This window comes from Parasteatoda tepidariorum, chromosome 3, assembly GCF_982258835.1.
Source record: "Parasteatoda tepidariorum strain Cologne lab strain chromosome 3, Ptep-v5.0, whole genome shotgun sequence".
Classification (NCBI taxonomy): Eukaryota; Metazoa; Arthropoda; class Arachnida; order Araneae; family Theridiidae; genus Parasteatoda; species Parasteatoda tepidariorum.
Window position 1 is genome coordinate 77,588,065 of NC_141757.1, and position 20,013 is coordinate 77,608,077.

The window sequence follows — 20,013 nt, forward strand, 5'->3', positions numbered from 1 at the left end:
TATAGACGTATTCAGGTGAAAGTATCCAAGGAACTCGGAATTGCCCAAATTGCCCCCAAGATCATCTCGATAATTTGATACTTTGAATACCTAGGCATTAAGCAATCTTTATTTCATTGCATGGGAGCCATATAGTGTATTAACCCCCATACCATCAACCATGTAATAGTAAGTTTTCGTAAATGAGATCGCTTTTATAATTGCTCCAGGGATCAAAAATCGTAGTCTTTATTAATGGTATCATACGTACACCATCTTTTTTGTTTTATTTAATTAAATGACTTTATGAATAAGTCACGTTTGTTTCGTTTCTGAACCTTTATTTGGCGAAGTTGGTATTATCCATAATTTGAGGACATGAGTTTATTTGTTATAAGGCACAGAACTGGTGCAAATGTTCTTGTAAAGGTAATGAATGACATTATCCAAAATTATATTTGTTTGGTGAAATTGTTACTCTCCTTTTGCAATGGCGATTAAAATAATGCAATAAAATATGGAAATTAGAAACCTAGTTTACCGCAATCGTTTCGAAACAAAATATGACAGTTGATTTCATGTAGAATGTCAAATGCACATTTCATTTAGTAAAGAGCCAAAACATTAGATTTTCCCTAGCTACATCACCATGATTACAGTAGCAATCAAATTAATGATTGAGTAACCTATTTATAAATAAAATCTTTACCTAAATTGTATTCTATGTATGACTGTAATTATTATTATTATATATTTGGAAAAATGTTATAAATACTCAATTTTAATCACCAATTTTAACATAAAGTATTTGATGCAGTAGTTTAGTTTAAAGCTACACACATTTTGTTTTCTAGAAATCGAGTTAAATGGAAGCATGTACTTGTTTTATGATAAATAAATGTTGTATTGAAAAAAAATATTTTATCTTTAAGTTATGATGTTGCCATAACAATTTGGAACAATTCGCTACCGTCATTCATAATCCTTGAATTCGCGTCGAATCCTTTTATCAGTCGTTATGTCGTGTATCTTTTCATTATCTGTCATTTATTTGATTATCTAACCCATATTTGATTACGGACAATCTGAAAAAATACAATAAAACAATGCAGTACAAGTTTACTTACCTCAAATACCTCATGTAGTATGGTAAAATGTTCTGACAGGTATTTCATATGTAGCACATGCGATATCATTTAAATATATTTTCGGTGCAGATTGCATATTTTTTTTTCTATTTTTAAATAAGAAGAATATAAATACGAACTACCGAAATATGTTTAGTTCCTCGCCAAGAGAGCAGTTTCATTCATCCAAATTTATCGGAATGTAAGTATGCTTAATTTTTTTGAATTTAATTCCATACCTAATTATTGATTATATTTTCAAACATAATGTTATTTTTAATTTCTTGGCTTAAAACGATTGATATTAAGTTCTTTCTATATAATATACTGAAAAGCCTGAAAACGCAAATCTTGTTTTGAATCCTATATGTAATGTGAAAAAGGCCATCGTGTTATGGGCAACTAACACCAACGTGCCTCGTCTTGAAGCCAACACGTGATGTCAAAAACTTAGAAATAGGTTCAAAAGAAAAATCGTCACAGCTGCCAACGAATTTATTACATTTTTTCCAAAGCCGCTATCCAATTTCACTTTAGTTTCGTGGCTAAATGTGTCAATTAGATGATCAGTACGTCTAAAATGGAGATGAGCGATCAACCAAAACTTCGTTAACCTTGCACATACAACATTACTTTATTAAACTCCTTCACCATGCATGATAATGTGTACAGCCAAAGGAAAATATATCATCCTGAATAACTTTAGTTCTATTGGTTGTATTTTATTGCTCTAAAAAATAATTTTATGGCTTCAAAAGGTTAATCTTCGACTTGCCTGTCGAATTACGGCATCTGGCACAAAAAACACTTAAAAAAATATCCCTTTTTTAATGAATCTAGATTAATAACCATCAAAATATCTAGGAGGTAGTCACAATCAGAAAAATATTATTCCATTTGTTTATTCATGTGAGTAGTTGAAAGTTAGGTCACTTAATGCTAATTTCACTTTGTGCATTTTTCAAAACTTACTTCACCCAAATATAATTTTCTGGAAAAAAATTTCTAATTATTATTTATATTTAGCTATTATTTTATTTAATAATAGCTGAAATAGTTTTATTGTGCATTGCAAGGCATAAAAATTCTCACATCATTTTGAACTAGTAAATTTTAACCACATCAGGACCTATAGAATGAAGAAAAAGCCCTTTCCCAGATCGTATACTCCGAGTTCAGTCTGCATACTAATCAGAGATGTTATACGAGAGTGCCGTACTAAGATCACGTCCGTATGATCTTGGGAATATAAGAAAGGCTAGTTTTATCTGTGAAAGATTGAGCCATAAAAGGAGAATCACATGATCACGTATAAGTGATCACGATCTTGTGGGGTAAAATGATTTAGTAATAAAATTCATGAGTTCAAAATTTCAAAAATGTCGCATATAAAAATTTTTTCTCAAGAACTATTTGACCGACTTCGTTCAAATTTTAATTTAACTTATAACATCATTAAAACGAGAATCAGTTATAAGAGACAGTATGAACTTTGGGGAGAATTATTATGAGTCAACAAAAACTAAAACATTTGAAATATCGAAATTAGATTATTAATTTGAATATAATTTATGAATCAAATGATAAAGAAACTCATTCACTCCACAGTTGACTTTCTTAAATATAAGTATTTGAGATCTATCTAAAACTTAAACATTCCACAGTAAGCTGTCTTTATTCATAAAGAAGTATGAGATTTTTCATTTTTTCCAGGAACTCGATATGCGGGAATCATCACATGAAATTAGGAAGAACATTATACTTTTTCCTAGTAACATCTCTTTTGATGACTTTGACAATACCAGCTGTCATTGGCCACAACTACCGAAAAAAAATAGGTAAGCTCTTAGTATTAAAAAAAGTACAATTTTACTTTTTTAAAACTATTTCAAAGCATGAAATTGTTGTATCTTATTAAAGATGTAGAAGAATACTGCTTTTTCAGTCATTTTGCACTGTTAACGTCAGTTTTGTTAATTTCTGAAATGTAGCTAATGGAATTTTTAAAAGAAATACTTTGAAACAAAGGATCGACACAGCAGAAATAAAGTTTTTGATCCAACAAGCAGCCTATCGCAAAAATTGAAGAAATTTTAGAACCACCATCTATTGTATGTTTCATATCGTAGAGAAATTGAAAAAAATAACAAAATTTGATATATAAACGTTAGATAAAATATTTAATAAGGAAAATATGCTGCCCTTATTATTTGGCGTGAGTTATATTAAGGTAACGAAGGTGACCAGATGTTCTCAAATCTTGAGGACAGACCTCGACTTTCATTAATTGTCCTTAAAACTTTCAAGCTCTTTGAGGGCAAAAATACATTTGAGGGCAGAACTAAGTTTTAACATATGTCTTCAAATAGTCTCAAATTTTTCCGAAAACACGTAATCTTTTTTATATGTAGTGAAATATTTTTAAAAAAATCAGAAATGCGCAAGGTTTTTTTTTAAACAATATAGTTCTGTCTTGATGTGAATACAAACGAAAAGCAAAAATTCACCATGCTAAAACTAACAGATTTTGCTGTCGTAGGCTTTAAGACAAGGGGTACGATAGTTCTTATTTCCATGTGGTGTCATCTATGGTCAAGAATTTGACTTCTACCACACTCATACGTCACACCCGTTTATAAGGCAGACAAATTCATTCATACATTCATTCATCCACTCATCGTAGTTTTGATCTGACCCAGACAACGATCAATCTCCAATTCAGTACCTCCAGCGGTATAATGTATTATGGGAATATGGAGATGTATTATGGAATATGTGATCCAACAGGTTTAAAGCGCACCTATCACCATTTACTACACTTACGGTCTTCTGCCAGCTGCATTCGAACTCCCGTTCTCACAAGCCAAGCAGGAGTCCAGCGCCTTGCCAACCAGGGCTATCCGTTACGCAATATTCGCCTTAAAATAATTTCAGCAAAAAATAAACAAATTTTGCTTTAGTAGACTATTATATGATATTTAAAAACTACTCAATAATGAAATCAAGTTTGAGAAGATGTCTCTGCATCTAATATTAGTTATGAATCAAAAGTGGCAATATCAGTCTGGAACTAAATATGATAATCAGTCATAAAATGCTTCAAAATAATTTTTAGATACCAGACACTACAAAACATAAAAACATGCACTTGAATATTTTTTTTTTTTATTTATAGAGAAAAAAACGAAATTTTCTAGACCATTAAATCAAGTAATAAGCAAATTTATACATTTTAGTTTGCTTAGCTTTTCTTCGCAAAAAACATAAACAAAAAAAGTAACAAGTTAGTTATTCTTGCTGGGCTAAATAAATTTCTTAACAGCTATTTTATTTGTAACCTATAAAATTTAATGTGGATTATGGATAATTGTGGTTCATAGAATTGTGTCTCTGCAAAAACTGAGGGGTAATATCTCTCCCACTTTGATGTTGAACAACCCGAAACATTAAGAGAAGAAACAATTGAATTATTTTCTCCTCCGAAACCGTTGGCGAGGTTTGAATATCATCTGTAGATTGTTTACATTAGAATGCATGCTAGCGCGAGTTAGAAAAAGTCTTTGACGCAGCTATGCATCAATTAAAATAAAAGAGTCGCGTTGTTTCAGGAATAGAGTGCTCGTCTGCCAAGAAGGTGACCAAGGTTCAAATCCCAACCATTGCTGGTCGATACCGCACTTGGCTCGTACCGACCACAGTGTGACGTAAAATGTCCTCGGTGGTAGACCGATCATGAATTAGAGTCCCCTTGCAGTCCGGCTCACGAGAGGTTTTCTTGGCTTTCTTCTCCATGTAACGCAAATGCGAGTTAGTTCCATCAAAAAAGTCTTCAACGAAGGAAACTTTCTCCCTATACTTTATTTAGGAGTTTTCTTGTCTCTTGAATCGGGTTCAAAATTACAAGGCTACGGAGTAAAACATTGGTAGTAGGAAATTGAATCTTGGGTTGGCTATTCAATAAATTCATATTAGATGATAACCTATTCATATTAGATGATAAAACAGTAAAATAAAACCAAAATAAAAGATCGCCGTAAGAACATGTATTTTTAGTTGTGTAATAAGGATATCTATATTTTAATTTTCAAATCTCTGAGAAAATCTATTAAACAATTTTGTCATGCATAATTTTTATTTGCTACAGTTCTGTTAAACCTATTTCGAATTAGCCTTTATATTCTTTCTGTAATATGCCTAAGTTTTGTATACCAACTAATTTTGTTTTAAGAATTAGTGTATCTATGCTTTCTAAACTATTGATTCTTACTTTTTGCAACGTAAAAATAACTTTATTTAACTCTTAAGTGTATCTTATCTTACTGTAATTATAAATTACAGTAAGATAAGATACACTTAATACTAGGCTACTGAATAGATAGCTGATAGATACTGAATAGATAGCTACTGAATACAAAGAAAAAATGGTGACGGCTACTTTAAGCCAAGTAATGTAAAAAAGAGCATTCTTGGTGTTGTGGAACACTTGGTTGAGCACCACATTGGTGTAAAGTAGTTGTTACCATTTTTAAGCACACTAAAATGTTTTGCACAGTACTTACCTCAAAACCACTCTTGGGAACTAAAGGAAAAAATCATGCGGAAAATCATGCGAATCAAAGTGGAAACACATTTCATTATTTTGTGACCATACAGAACTAAATCGATAGTTTTATTTTTAACAAATTTAAAATTTAAGTAAGAGCAAAAAAATCACTTTTTTTAAAAAAAAGACAAGGCTATTTTATGTTATTGAATTATATTTTTTATTTCTCAAAATAATTACATTCCTTTAGATTAGAATTTGCTATTAATTTTATGTTTTATACGATCTAAGTTATTTGTCAGTAATTTGGTCTAGTTGATTAAACTTTAAAAACAATGAATAAACGAAAGAATTTTTATTCCGATATACTATATAATTTTAATTGTGCAAAAAGTTCTTAAACAAAACTCCATTTCGCTTTAGGGAACTCATACGGTACAATATAGTACATTTTTGTAAACCTATTCATATTAGAATTGATAAAATGCCTAATGATTTCTTGCAGATACAATACAAACCAGGTTTGTACCCTTAAATTCTCCAAGATTTGTGCAGGAGGCAAATGAAGAAGCTATATGTACAACACCCGGTTGTGTGAGAACAGGTAATGAAAGTTTCAGTATTACACTTAAACTACACTTAAGACTACTCAGTCGGTCTAGATGTTTTGATACTTGACGAAAAGGTTAATTTATTTCGATTAAATCTATTTTATCTACAATCATTTTAATTTAATCACTTAAAAAAAGAATGTTGTTTATTTTTCGTAATTTTTTAGCTGTTGTTTCTTCCGGAATAACTTATCACATCTTTGACTTAAATCATAGAATTTTGAATTTGATTTGAAATTTTAAGACTACCCTTTAATTTTTCGTCTTTTATTTTCAAAATTTTATATGCGTATAATATATGATCCATTTGAGGGCAGAGAGAGCAATTTCGGGTTCTATAGTAATTTTACGGAAATCTAACTCGCGTGTTGAGGATGAAACACGTGTTTTTAATATTACTTAATTTTACGTCAACTCAAAGAAAAAATCGTATTTATTCTTCTTTCTTGATACTTGCTGCCTCGCGACTCATTAGCGGAAGCATGAAATGTATGACCTTTGAGTCTGGGAACTAGGTCTTCCCTACATGTACCATATGCAAAATCAATCCTGCTGCTCTCAATCATATTCTTGCTTCTATGAATCTAGAATTTAAAAACTTAACCTTGCAACCACCTGTCATCTAGCTGGTGCTGGATCTCGAAGGATTGGCAACAACAACAACAACTTGATGCGTGTGATACTTTCAACTATAGTAGTTGCTTCAGAAACTGAAGATGCTAAAACATTTGAGGTCTTATAAATCCAAGAACAAATCTGTGGTTTATATAATTTGCAGCTTTAATAAGCTACTAAAAAGAAGATGTTTGTTCAAAAAGCTTATAACTTGCATTTGATTATTACTTCATGAAATCAATTTTTACATGCGTGTTAAAATTTTAACACTGATTTTTTTACAGCTGAAGAAATCATACAAATCTTAGACGAGAAAGTTAATCCATGTGATAATTTCTACAAATTTGCATGCGGTGGTTGGATAAACAAACATTCTATTCCCGATGATAAAGCCATGATATCAGTGTTTCAACAAGTCCAAGATATATTACATCTCCAGCTTAAAGGTTTGTTTTGGGTCGCTTTTTTTTAAGTACTTTTAATAATTATTTATGATTCATTGTACATAGTCAAGTCTACAGGCACTCAAGAATCAGGCAGGGTAAAGATTTAAACTCTTTATTGCATTTTACTAATGTTGAAGTTTGTCTGTGTATTCCAAAATTTTATAGTAAGGATTATCTAAAAGTGTCTCAAGGTTATCTCTTAATTACACGATTAAGAGGGGAAAATCAATTAAATGGTTCTCCTTATTGAGGTTCATTCTCCATTTGATGGTTCTCTTCCTTTCTTTCTGAAGAGAAAAACTTGTAAGATAAGTATTCTTAAGAAATTCAAAGCGTTAATTCTCTCTTACAGAAAATTAAAACCTTAATTATTAGAAGAAGGAATATAACTTTCAAAGCAAGCTAATTTTAAATCAAAATTCTTTTCTAACTCCCAATATTTTAACGTTGAGTCAACAAATTTTTATTTGCTTTACTCGAAAAATGCAAAATAAATGTAAAAATATCTTCTTTTTGAAAACTATGGCTTATAATTATCCCTAATTATATCTCCAAGTCCTTCAAATATATTCGAAATTTATATCATAATTTTAATATCAATTCACGATCAAAATTGCTCATTAAAAAGCAAATGCGCGTCTCCCGTCATACATAAATATGTTAATTTCATTTGATTATAAATTGAAATGAAATAAGCATTTGAAATGAAATAAATAATTGAAAATGAAATATAGAAAATAAAAATTTTCCTTTGCGAGTGAGATATTTGATATGTCTGTAAAGTTAAACATTGTTTTATGTTATGTCACAATAATGGTATGAACTTTGAAATAATATCAGTATGAATTATATATAATGGTTTAATTTCATATAAATTTCAGGTTTGCTACAAAAACCATCAGATGAATCTGAACCAAAATCGATAAAAATGGTAAAAGATATGTATAATTCATGCCTGGATTTAGGTACGTTCATACGAATTATTTTGCAGATAAAGTAACACTATGATCCCATGTTAAGATATATCTATAAAGCTATTTTAATTTCTTTTTACCTAATAATTATTATTAGATGGTATTCTGATTAACATAAGAACCTTTGATGGCAATAAATTTCTTCAATAATTTTCAAAATAATATAAAATATGATTCAAAATAGCATTTGATATTCATAAAATGTTAACAAAAATTGCAAATATGCCTATTATATCTAGAACAATATTAAAAATATTTCCTCATTCTATTTAACATAAATGCAGTTCAAATTTCTGAGATATTTACCTTATAATTCGTACAAAATTTAAATTTGCTAATTTTATCTGTGTGCTCCGTGCACTCGTTTTATAACCGGCGCTGAACAGCCGACCTAATTCTGAGTTTACGACCATCAATGTTCAACTCCATAGTCTTGTAATTTTGAACTCAATCCAGTAGACAAAATAACTTTATACAGTATTGGGACAAACTAGTCTTTGTGGAGGACTATTCTGTGTAAGTAACCCCCATTTGTGTTATGTGAAGATGTTGTTGTTGTTAATTTACGTCGCACTAGAGCTGCACAATGGGCTATTGGCGACGGTCTGGGAAACATCCCGGAGGATGATCCGAAGACATGCCATCACAATTTTGATCCTCTGCAGAGGGGATGGCTCCTCCGCTTCGGTAGCCCAACGACCTGCACGCGAAGTCGAGCACTTTACGGTAGCACAGTTTAACGAGGACCAATACCGCACACCCTCGGTCCCTACGCAGACTGATCCAAGTGGTCACCCACCCGCACACTGACCGCAGTCAGTGATGCTTGACTTCGGTGATCTGCTGGGAACCGTGTCTTAACGATCAGTCCACTGCGGGACGTGTTATGTGAAGAGAAAAACTACCAAAATCTCTCACGGTTAATACGACGGCAAGAGGATTCTAACCCATGATTGATGATTCAAACCTATGACTGTCTACCACTGAGGATATTTTTATACTGCGGTCGGTACGAGCCGGGAATAGAATTCGTATCAACCAACCACCGGTGGGATTCGAACCTTTGCACCTTTTGGGAGGCGAACTCTCTATTCCCTTAGCCACTGCGACTCCCGTGGAATCCTTTATGATATTAGTCCAACTAAGGTAAGGATCTGCAACTCGTAGCTAATAGGCCACCAGTGGTCTTTCGATAATATTTCAGTGACGTGTCATCTCATTAATTTTAAAATCGAAGTTTGATGTGAAAGTAAAAAGAAGTACAAAACGACTGTTATTTCAAAGAATAACTTTTTTCTTTCAATAACGCCAGGTACTGAACTTTCGTTCATCACCTCGGAATTTGCCGGGTGTGTTGCTCCTTTAACGTTACCTAGTGGGCACCTGTGAACCTAAGTCACGGAGGCAAGCAACATTACCCACGCCACACTGTCACAAACACCCGTTCATAGGGTGGGCCACATTCACACGTCACACACAACAGAGGACAACACATAGAGAGAAGCATTCATGCCCAGAGCGGGATTCGAATACACAGCCATTGGCTTCGCAGTCAGGCACGCTAACAACTCGACCACCTGGCCGGCTCGAAAAGTAACTAGGAGCGCAAAACTCTTTCTTCATTTGCATATTAGATTTTATATTTTGTTTTATTACCGTCGTTGAACAGCCGACGTAACTTTTGAGTTTATGACAACTAATGTTCACTTACGTAGATTTGCAATTTTGAACCCAATCCAGAAGACAAGGGAACTCCTGGATCAAGTATTGGGAGAAATTTTGCCTTCGTGGAGGACTTTTTGATGAAACTAATCTGCATATGCGTTACATGGAGAGGAAGACCACGAGAACCTCCCACGGTTAGCCTGATGGCAAGGGGACTGTAACCCATGTTCCGTCTACCACTTAGGATATTTCACGTCAGCATTGTGGTCGTTGCAAGCCGGATGAGAAATTCATATCGAACAGCTATTGCCGAGATTCGAATCCGGCTCGCTTTACTCGCTCATTGGATACGTTCTTAACGTCTAGCTTTTGTATACTTTTTTGAACACTGAAGTTCCGAAAACTTTCGGCAGCATTCCTGGCCAATCTCCGTTGATGTTGTTCAACAGTTGTTTCATTAGAACATCGTGCTCGTTCTGTAGCATTTCTAATTGTTCTCCGTTGATATTGCTCTTCTGGAGTTTCATTAGAACGTCGTGCTCGTTCTGTAGCATTTCTAATTGTTCTCCGTTGATATTGCTCTTCTGGAGTTTCATTAGAACATCGTGCTCGTTCTGTAGCATTTCTAATTGTTCTCCGTTGATATTGCTCTTCTGGAGTTTCATTAGAACGTCGTGCTCGTTCTGTAGCATTTCTAATTGTTCTCCGTTGATATTGCTCTTCTGGAGTTTCATTAGAACATCGTGCTCGTTCTGTAGCATTTCTAATTGTTCTCCGTTGATATTGCTCTTCTGGAGTTTCATTAGAACGCCGTGCTCGTTCTGTAGCATTTCTAATTGTTCTCCGTTGATATTGCTCTTCTGGAGTTTCATTAGAACGTCGTGCTCGTTTTGTAGCATTTCTAATTGTTCTCCGTTGATATTGCTCTTCTGGAGTTTCATTAGAACATCGTGCTCGTTCTGTAGCATTTCTAATTGTTCTCCGTTGATATTGCTCTTCTGGAGTTTCATTAGAACGCCGTGCTCGTTCTGTAGCATTTCTAATTGTTCTCCGTTGATATTGCTCTTCTGGAGTTTCATTAGAACGTCGTGCTCGTTCTGTAGCATTTCTAATTGTTCTCCGTTGATATTGCTCTTCTGGAGTTTCATTAGAACGCCGTGCTCGTTCTGTAGCATTTCTAATTGTTCTCCGTTGATATTGCTCTTCTGGAGTTTCATTAGAACGTCGTGCTCGTCGTTCTAGTTTCATTAGAAGCGGCTCTCTCTTCTTCGGAGATTGTTATAATCCGTACGTAGGTTATTAAGATTCATGAAATTTAACTTAAAATAAAAATGAAATATTAAAACTGCATTCAACTCATAACTAATAATATAACAAAACGTGGAATAGTAAAGCGCTCAATTCAAAATAAAATAGCAATAGCATAACACTTCTCATTTCTGCCAATGAAAAGGAACTATTTCAGTACTCATAACCAACCAACCGTTTTTTTCTCGGTGACAATCGGAGATAGATAGACATATGATGCTCACTATGTGCTCTTGCGCGCCGAAGCCTATCAATTAAAACGTATTAGCGCTTTATATAACATGGATTAGCCATATGATGCTCACTACGTGCTCTTGCGCGACGAATCCAATTAATTAAAAATGAAAACTGTTGCCAGCGCGAGAAAAGAAATATCATCGGTTTTATTGATACATACATACGTACGTATTAGCGTTTTATATAATATAGATGTTATGAAATTAGGAGAATTTCAACTATATACTATATATTTTATTTATGCTTTTTACTTACATTTTAATTTTCTTTGACTTTATCCATTTTTTTAATTCTTTTCACCTGCCTTTCTTTATGAAGTAACGAGGCGGTTTCTATTTAGAAAATGAATTTTTATAAAAGTTCTTTACGACAAAATAAACGTTTTGCTGTTTTATATTAACTGTGTCATTTCGGAATCCATTCTTTACATAGTTGTTCATTTACTTTAGGGAACACGCGAAAAATTATACTTTTTCCTTTTGTTCTTGTATCAGAATTTTTGCAAGTTGCAATCGCGCAAACTGGCATTTCGATAACAGTTTTAAATTCTTGTAAATTCACTGCAAAAACTGAGGAAAGTAATTATAGAAAATAACAAATGTCTTAGAATATCTCGCAAAAAGAAATGATCCAATATTAGTTAGAGCTAGTAAGGCCAAACGCTCCGTTCTTGAAATAAAAGTGCGAACTTTGCGCCAAAGTGACGTCACTAGAGTGACGTCGGAGGATCGGCGCGGCGAGAGATACTTCAAAGGAGTGAACCAGCCCTTCTATTCTCTTTAGCCCTGGTTTCAGACTAGGAACACAAAAGCAAAAATGAGAACACGTTTGTCAGTTTCAGCATTTGAATATTACTCAGATAATTACGACTACAACTTCACGTGATCGAGTGATAGCGTTGCTTGTTTACCCATCGTCATAGAATTTTTATTAAACATACTTTTCACAAACTTTTTTTAATTATTGTCAAAATAAGTAAAATTATTATATTTAGCTTTTTAATAATTTATGGTTGCGAAATTCAGAACCATACACGGGTGTTTTCTTCTGCGTTAAAGGCAAAATCTGCCAAACACGGCTCACTTTTAAACAATAATTTTTCAAATTATTGTTGCGAAGTGAGCCGTGTTATTTAGATCTAAGAAGAACAGATATTCATGATTGAAATTTCCTTAATTTACAAAATCAATTATTGTTAAATTTTTGAATGGAGAAAAAAAATTCATGCTACTTTTTTTGGATTTCATATTTTAGTACAAATTTAATTCCGATTATCTAACAGATTTTCTTATTAACAATTAGACTGTTTTTCATAATTACAAAATACAAAATTGTAATATTTGTTTGTAATAAGAGTGCTTGTAATAAGCATAAATTGAAATCATATCTACCCTTTTCTTCTCGCGTAGTTTGCATGAAAATCAATCCTTCTCAGAGTTTGGAAAATTCAGTTGTAGTTTTGTTTCATATAGAGGGGAGGAGGCACCTATGAGCGTTATAAATTTTATCTTTATAATAATTAATATTAATTGGATATGAACATGTAGTTCATTTAAAGCTGTAAACCCAAACTCCTGAGCTCTAGACTAGTCCCTGTCCTAAAATGAAATGGTTCCAGATCACCATAAGAGCATAAAAATACTTTAATTTTATTTTCTGTGGTGTAATTCTCTCGGGTTTGTGCGACTTTCTATAGACAAGGGGTTAACAGTGAGTCAAGTGACATCACCTAAAGTCACACCAATACAGCGAATGTAACTGCATTTTGTTTTGAGAGAATGTTTAAATACAATTACTTTAAAATTATTAAATCAAAACTATCTAAAATATAAACAATCAACATCCGCCCCTCCCTCAGAGGGATACTATCAAGTGTTGACCTGTCAGCGGCGATAAAAACGGTTGGAAGGCATTGATTTAAAGCAATAAACCACCATTTTATTGAATGTTGCAGTCTAAGCAATGTAAGCACACTACCTTTATGACCTGAATCTAAAAGTTTTTAAATATTTTTTAGTGGGCTTTAAAGCTGTAATTTAGAAAATATTTATTAATTTGTTCAAGAGATGGAGCACTTTGTAGTCGAATTCAAATCATAAGGTATCACCAATCAGATTTTTTTTTTTTAAAAAAAAGAAATATTATCTTTATTTCTGCAGAAAATTTTGAATTTAGTTTGATGAGTCATAGAAATGTATGGATATTTTTAAGACACTGTACAAATTAGGCAACATGAATTTTAAAAATAAAAGATATGGATCTTTCAACATTTTTTTCCAAAGGAAGTTTTTAAAAGCTTTCTATATTTCTCCCATTAATGCAGAAAATTTTAGGTGTTGAAAAATTTATAGATATTCTTAATACACTGCTTAATTTACAATACATTCATTTTAAGTTTGAAAAAAAATTCTAAAAATCATTCAAAATGGCATATTTTTCTTCAAAACAGTTTGGAAAACTTTTAATAAAAAATATAAATTAATAAAATCGATAAATATGAAATAAAAATATTAAGTTTAAAATAAAATAAAAAATTAAAAACTATTCATGATTTTTGTAAGATTATGTGTTTATTTTTAATTTAGTCATTTCTTTTTTAATAAATTATATAAAGTAAAAAATTACTTTATTTTATCTTTACAGATACCCTTGAGAAATCTGGCAGCAAACCTTTACAGGAAGTACTACAAAAATTGGGTGGGTGGCCAGTGGTGGAGGGGGACAAGTGGGATGGATCAAATTTCGATTGGATGGATACTCTATTTGCATTCCGGAAACATGGTTACGATTTTAGCATTCTCATACAATTGTCAGTTACAATAGACCTTAAGAACAACGCAGTACACACAATATATGTAATTATTTTGCCTCATTATTTTGTTCTTCTTATGAAATTAAGCACAAAAACAACAAAGAAATGATGCATTTATATAATGCTATACACAGCCGGCCTGGTGGCCGAGCGGTTAGCGTGCCTGACTGCGAAGCCATAGGCTGCGGGTTTGAATCCCGCTCAGGGCATGGATGTTTCTCTCTCTCTTTGTGCTGTCCTCTGTTGTGTGTGTGCATAATGTGTGAATGTGGCCCACCCTATAAACGGGTTTGTGGCAGTGTGGCGTGGGAAATGTTGCTCGCCTCCGTGACTTTGGTTCACATGTGCCCACTGGGTAACGCGAAATGAGCAACAATTCTGGAATAGTATAGGCAAGGATTCAAATTCAGTGTCTGCCATTGGAAAAAAAAATAATGCTATACAAAATCTCTGAGTTCCAAAACTTAAGAAATTTACTTATGTTAATTTCCGTTTTTAGACCAATTTTTTTTTTAAAAAAAAAATGGTAGAATTATTGCATTCATAAAGATTTTTACTACCTGGAAGCAGGAGTTGCATAATTAAAATATTTAAGCTAATAAAAATTCTCTAATATTTTACCATTTTTTTGAAAATTTAAAGGAAATAAAAGATTTTTGCCATAAAGGTCGCTTATTAAAGGTTAATTAAAATTCGTTTTATACTATAAGCTAGTCTATCGAAATACAAGTGGAATAAGTATTTTTATTCACTACGTAACACGGACAATTTCGATATACCTACATATGAAAGAAATATTTTTTGTACGTTACAAAATATGAACACCGGAAGTAATTCAGAAAATTGTTTGAGTGTTTCTACTGAAATACACACAAAAAAAACGAAGCAAAACTATTTATTTTTAAAAATAACTTTTTGGTTTATTACGTAATCTTTTCATACTTTTATATGATATATTCTGTTAATCGTCTATATTGTGTAAATTTCGTTGCGTTATTGGATTAACTCCAGCGAGCCATCACATTTTCCGCCTTTAAAATCTCTGTCTAGAGCTTTCAGAAACAGATTATGTATTGGCCATATAAACACAACACATCGACGACTTTTACTAAATGAACCAGTGCCTATTTGCTCTAGCTACAGAGAACCATTAACTAGTTAAGTGAAAATTAAATTAACCAGTGTTCTAATTTTCACCATTAACTCAGTGTTCCAATTTAAAAATTAAGAGACGACAATATTTTAATAATGATTTTCTTTTTGTTTATATATACAGGGTGTCCCAAAAGGTCGTTTACAAACTTAACATGCTGGTCTGTCATATCATGATGAACAAGATTTACATAGGAACTTGTGTCCGAAAATTAAAACTGAGACCGCTAGAGGGCGATAAATGCAGGTTTGGATGAGGAGAAAAAAATGATATCGATAATATGTTAATATGATTTTTATTATAAAACATCATTACATCACAGCAAATGCTCAAAATTCCTTCCATTCGCCACAATGCACGTTTCAAAGCGTCGGCGCGTGGATTCACGGACACGTGCTGCCGCTTCCGCGATCCTGGCGATAAGATCCATGTCCGATGTTACAGGTGTCTCGTACACTACGGACTTCATGTGTCCCCACAGGTGGAAATCCAGGGGATCGCAGTGACCCTGGGACTGGTCCGCCTCTACCGATCCAGAGACTAGGATAAATCCTATCGAGATATTCTCGAACAGCGTAGCTAAAGTGGGCAGGTGCTCCATCATGCTGAAACCAGATGTTTCGACGTGTAGCGGCTGGAACGTCACCCATCAGATCCGGCAAAACTCTTTCTAAAACAATGCGATAGGTATTTCCGTCGAGGCGTTCAGGTAGAAAGTAAGGGCCAATCAACATGTCACCGATAATACCAGCCCAAACGTTTACACTGAAACGTTGTTGATGTGCATGGGCACGTGTACATCTTGGGTTTTCATGCGCCCATACGTGCATGCTGTGCAGGTTCACGACACCATCCCGTGTAAAGCAGGATTCATCAGAAAACAAAATCCATGATGGAAAATCTGGCTGTGCGTCCCGCTGTTGCAAATACCAGCGTGAGAATGCACTGCGTTTGGGATAATCGTCAGCGCACAATGCCTGTACTTTTTGGAAGTGGTAAGGGTGTTGCACGTCATCGTGCAGTATGCGCATTATGGTGGAACGAGCTACACCCAAGACACGTTCGCCTTCTCGGAGACTTATTTGCGGGTTGATGGCATACTCCTGTAGCACGGTTTCCTCTACGACAGGTGTGCGTGTAGCACGTTCTCGACCGATGTGGCTACGTGCTACGAAAGCACCTGATTCACATAATCTGCGGTGCAATCGTCCAAATAAAACATGACTTGGCTGACGTCTGTTTGGGAAGCGCTCAAGGTACGTCCGTGCCGCGGCGCCGTATACGTAATGCATGTCGGCCATTTCTGCGTTACTAAACTCATTCATCCTTCTCCTTCAACGTCCACGCCTGAAATGATTGTTTTTCCCACTCTCCCGTTTTCGTGCAATTATCGCTCTCTAGCGGTCGCAGTTTTAATTTTCGGACACAAGTTCCTATGTAAATCTTGTTCATCATGATATGACAGACCAGCATGTAAAGTTTGTAAACGACCTTTTGGGACACCCTGTATATATATACCTTACTTGGTGGCTTTCCGCATCTAAACCTTATTAATAAGGCCCTGATTTTGATGACATTTGCATTTTTTTGCATTTTTTGCATTTTTGGACATTCTTTGTCCTTTAGAGCATTTTTTGAGATTTATAGGGCATTTTCTTTAAAATTTTGGGGCGTATTTTGAATTTTAAAGCATTTTTTAAATTTTTTGTTAAATTTTTCGAATTTTTATTATTTTTTATAATTTTTTATTATTACACTGGCTTCCAAGCAATGAAGAAAATTTCTAGGATATTAACAGGTGAAGCAACATCTTTTCAAATTGAAGAAGAATTGTCGGTAAGTATGACAGTCCTTTTCAAGTACGCACCAATAACATCAGTAGACGTTGAAAGAAGCTTCTCCTGGTATAAAAATTTGCTTTCAGACAAGAGACGCTCGTTTACATTTCAAAATATTAAAAAAAAAATTAATAATCCACTGTAATTCTGATATTTAGTAATATTATGAGATGGAAGTTGTTATATTCATTTAAGTTTCTATACAAAATGAGTCAATATATTTTTTGAGTCAATATATTTTCCTTTTTTTTGTTGTTATTTTTGGATATAAAACATATTTGTCAAACTTTAATGAACGTAGAACAAGTATTGCATTGCTTTATATTTTTTGGAACGACTCATAATAATTTTAAAGAGTAAAACATTGTTTTAGTTCAATATTTTTACTTCTATTTAAGTCATGTCATAAAGCATTTTTTTAAAGCATTTTTAGCGCAATTTTCGCATTTTAAGGGCATTTTTTGCACTTTTAAGGGCATTTTTTGCAGTTCATAAGGGCATTTTTTGCACTTTTTAAGGGCATTAATTGAGATTTTTTAGGTCATCAAAATCCAGGCTCTACTTATTAAGTATCTTAACAACGCTAAGTACTTCTTAAAAACTAAAATCATAATTTTTTAATATAAAACTAGAGTTGGCGAGGCTTGATTTTTTGGCTTTTGCAACAGAAAGTTGCCACTAACCTAGACTACCACAAATATATTAGTATAAATGTAGGTAAATATGACGGAGTATTCTCTTACCATCCTGCCATCTGCAAGTTTTAGATCCATACAAGCAAGGACATGATCGAGAAAAGCAGGTTTGATTTTGTACACGTAGGGTACATTTGGATGCACTTATTACACGTAGGGAAGACCCGGCTATTAGACTCGAAGGTCAAATATTTCAAAAAAGTACCAGAGGAATTAGGCTAAAAAATCCTATAGTTGGCATCCAAAATTTGACCGAAGTGAAAACAAACGTTGTTTCCTGTCATTTTCAAATTTAAGACAGATTGGGAAGTGTGCCATTATTTTTAATCTGAGTTCCTCAGTTATTTCTAAAAAAACATTGCTATGTTGTGCGTTAGTAATGAGAGCATAAATTTTTTTAAATAAGCGATTTTTTCTGTTTTGTTTTGCGTAATAAACTTAAGCCATATTTTCTTCAGCTGGACCAAACATCCTTGGGAATGCCTGATCGGACATACTTAGTGAATGGTCTGAGCGACTCTGGCACCAAAGCTTATTATAATTTGATGGTCAAAGCTGCTAAAAAATTGGGAGCTAATGAAGAAACAGTTGAGAAAGAATTATTGGAGGCTTTGAATTTTGAGATAGCTTTAGCAAATGTAAGTAGTTTTAGTTACTTTCATTAATTTTATATTAAGTTCAAACATTTACTACTTTTTTATGATTTTACAGTAACATTTTTTAAAAAAAGGTTCTCTTAAGTTGGAATCATTTTCAATAGTTTTTGTTTAAATCAAACTAACTAGTCATATAAAAAAGTATAATTAACTTAAACCAAATATATTTTACCTTAATATACGCTTACTTTTAAAATTTGTATCCAAAATCCTCGTGCTCTTATGAATTTTGTGTTGTGATCAAATAGATACATATTATTATGTATTTATTTGATCATATTTTATTCAAAAAATGCAAACAAATATTTTCCTCCGCTAAATTTCATAAAATTTTGATTGTTGGTAAACATTCCTAAATAATATTCTTCTGGAATCACTCATTCATCAAAATTTACATAACGTAGACGTAATTAACATTAATGCGTTTCTTTTTATAATTTAACCTCTCAAACCGTTTAAATTGTTCAATTTAGATAGTTTCAAATATTCATGAGATTTTCAATTAAGCTAAGCAAGTCATAAATTATTAGATTTTTAATTCGGTTAAGCAATCTTTAAATGATAAAATTTTTTAATTAGTTAGAACACTTTTAAACTTTAAAATTTCAAATTCAATTTAGTTTCACAAATTTCCGAGTCAATACAACTTACCGTATATTTTTATATATAAGCCGAAAATTTTTAGAAAATTTTTAAAAGCTGAAGTAGTGGGATCTCCTTATAATCGGATCCACGAACTTTGAAAAATTTTACGAGGGGGCATTGGCAAAAAAAAATACTTCTTCTGTCGAGCATTAGCAATAATCAGTGAATATCGTGAAACGTATATACTTAAAATAATGTTGAAAATGGATTGTATAAAAATTAAAATTGAAAAAGAAACACATAGAAATGACAATTTGAAAGGAATGCTATTATTTTCTAATTATGAATTCTTTTACCTATTGTGCAATCGTTACTACAGGAGAGGAGGTTTTTTATTTCCAAGAGTAGCATGTTTTTTCTTAACAAGTTAGCTTACATGCGAGTTTAGAATTTTGGGTGAATTTCCAAATAAAATGCTTACTCTTCGGCTTATACACGGATGGGCTTATATTCGGAAATATACGGCAATCAAAAATTTGAGAATATTTTTCTTTCATTTCTAAAATAACTGAAAATTTAGCAAAATTGAATTGTAAGCTGGCATTTTTTTTAAATACTCTACGCTTAAAATAAAATGGATTAGTTGGCCTTCACACTTATAGTATACTGTATAGGTAAGACATCCGTAATTCCCACTCTATTGGAAGCATTATAAGAAATGTTGAAGCACATTGAACTAAATAGACGTTCGAATTTTCTGAAAAATAAT

The 20,013-nt window shown here is 32.9% G+C and overlaps 1 protein-coding gene across 1 annotated transcript in view; it reads left to right on the plus strand.

Annotated features, from left to right (window-relative positions):
- The first annotated feature begins 991 nt into the window (after positions 1–991).
- Positions 992–20,013, plus strand: part of LOC107448923 (neprilysin-2) — a 43,963-nt gene continuing 24,941 nt past the window's right edge. The window contains exons 1-7 of the mRNA XM_087159630.1: positions 992–1,308; positions 2,820–2,944; positions 6,155–6,253; positions 7,160–7,321; positions 8,203–8,286; positions 14,149–14,360; positions 18,462–18,641. Of these exons, the coding sequence (XP_087015756.1) occupies positions 1,256–1,308; positions 2,820–2,944; positions 6,155–6,253; positions 7,160–7,321; positions 8,203–8,286; positions 14,149–14,360; positions 18,462–18,641 (915 nt within the window). The 5' untranslated portion in view covers positions 992–1,255. The remainder of the gene's footprint in view (positions 1,309–2,819; positions 2,945–6,154; positions 6,254–7,159; positions 7,322–8,202; positions 8,287–14,148; positions 14,361–18,461; positions 18,642–20,013) is intronic.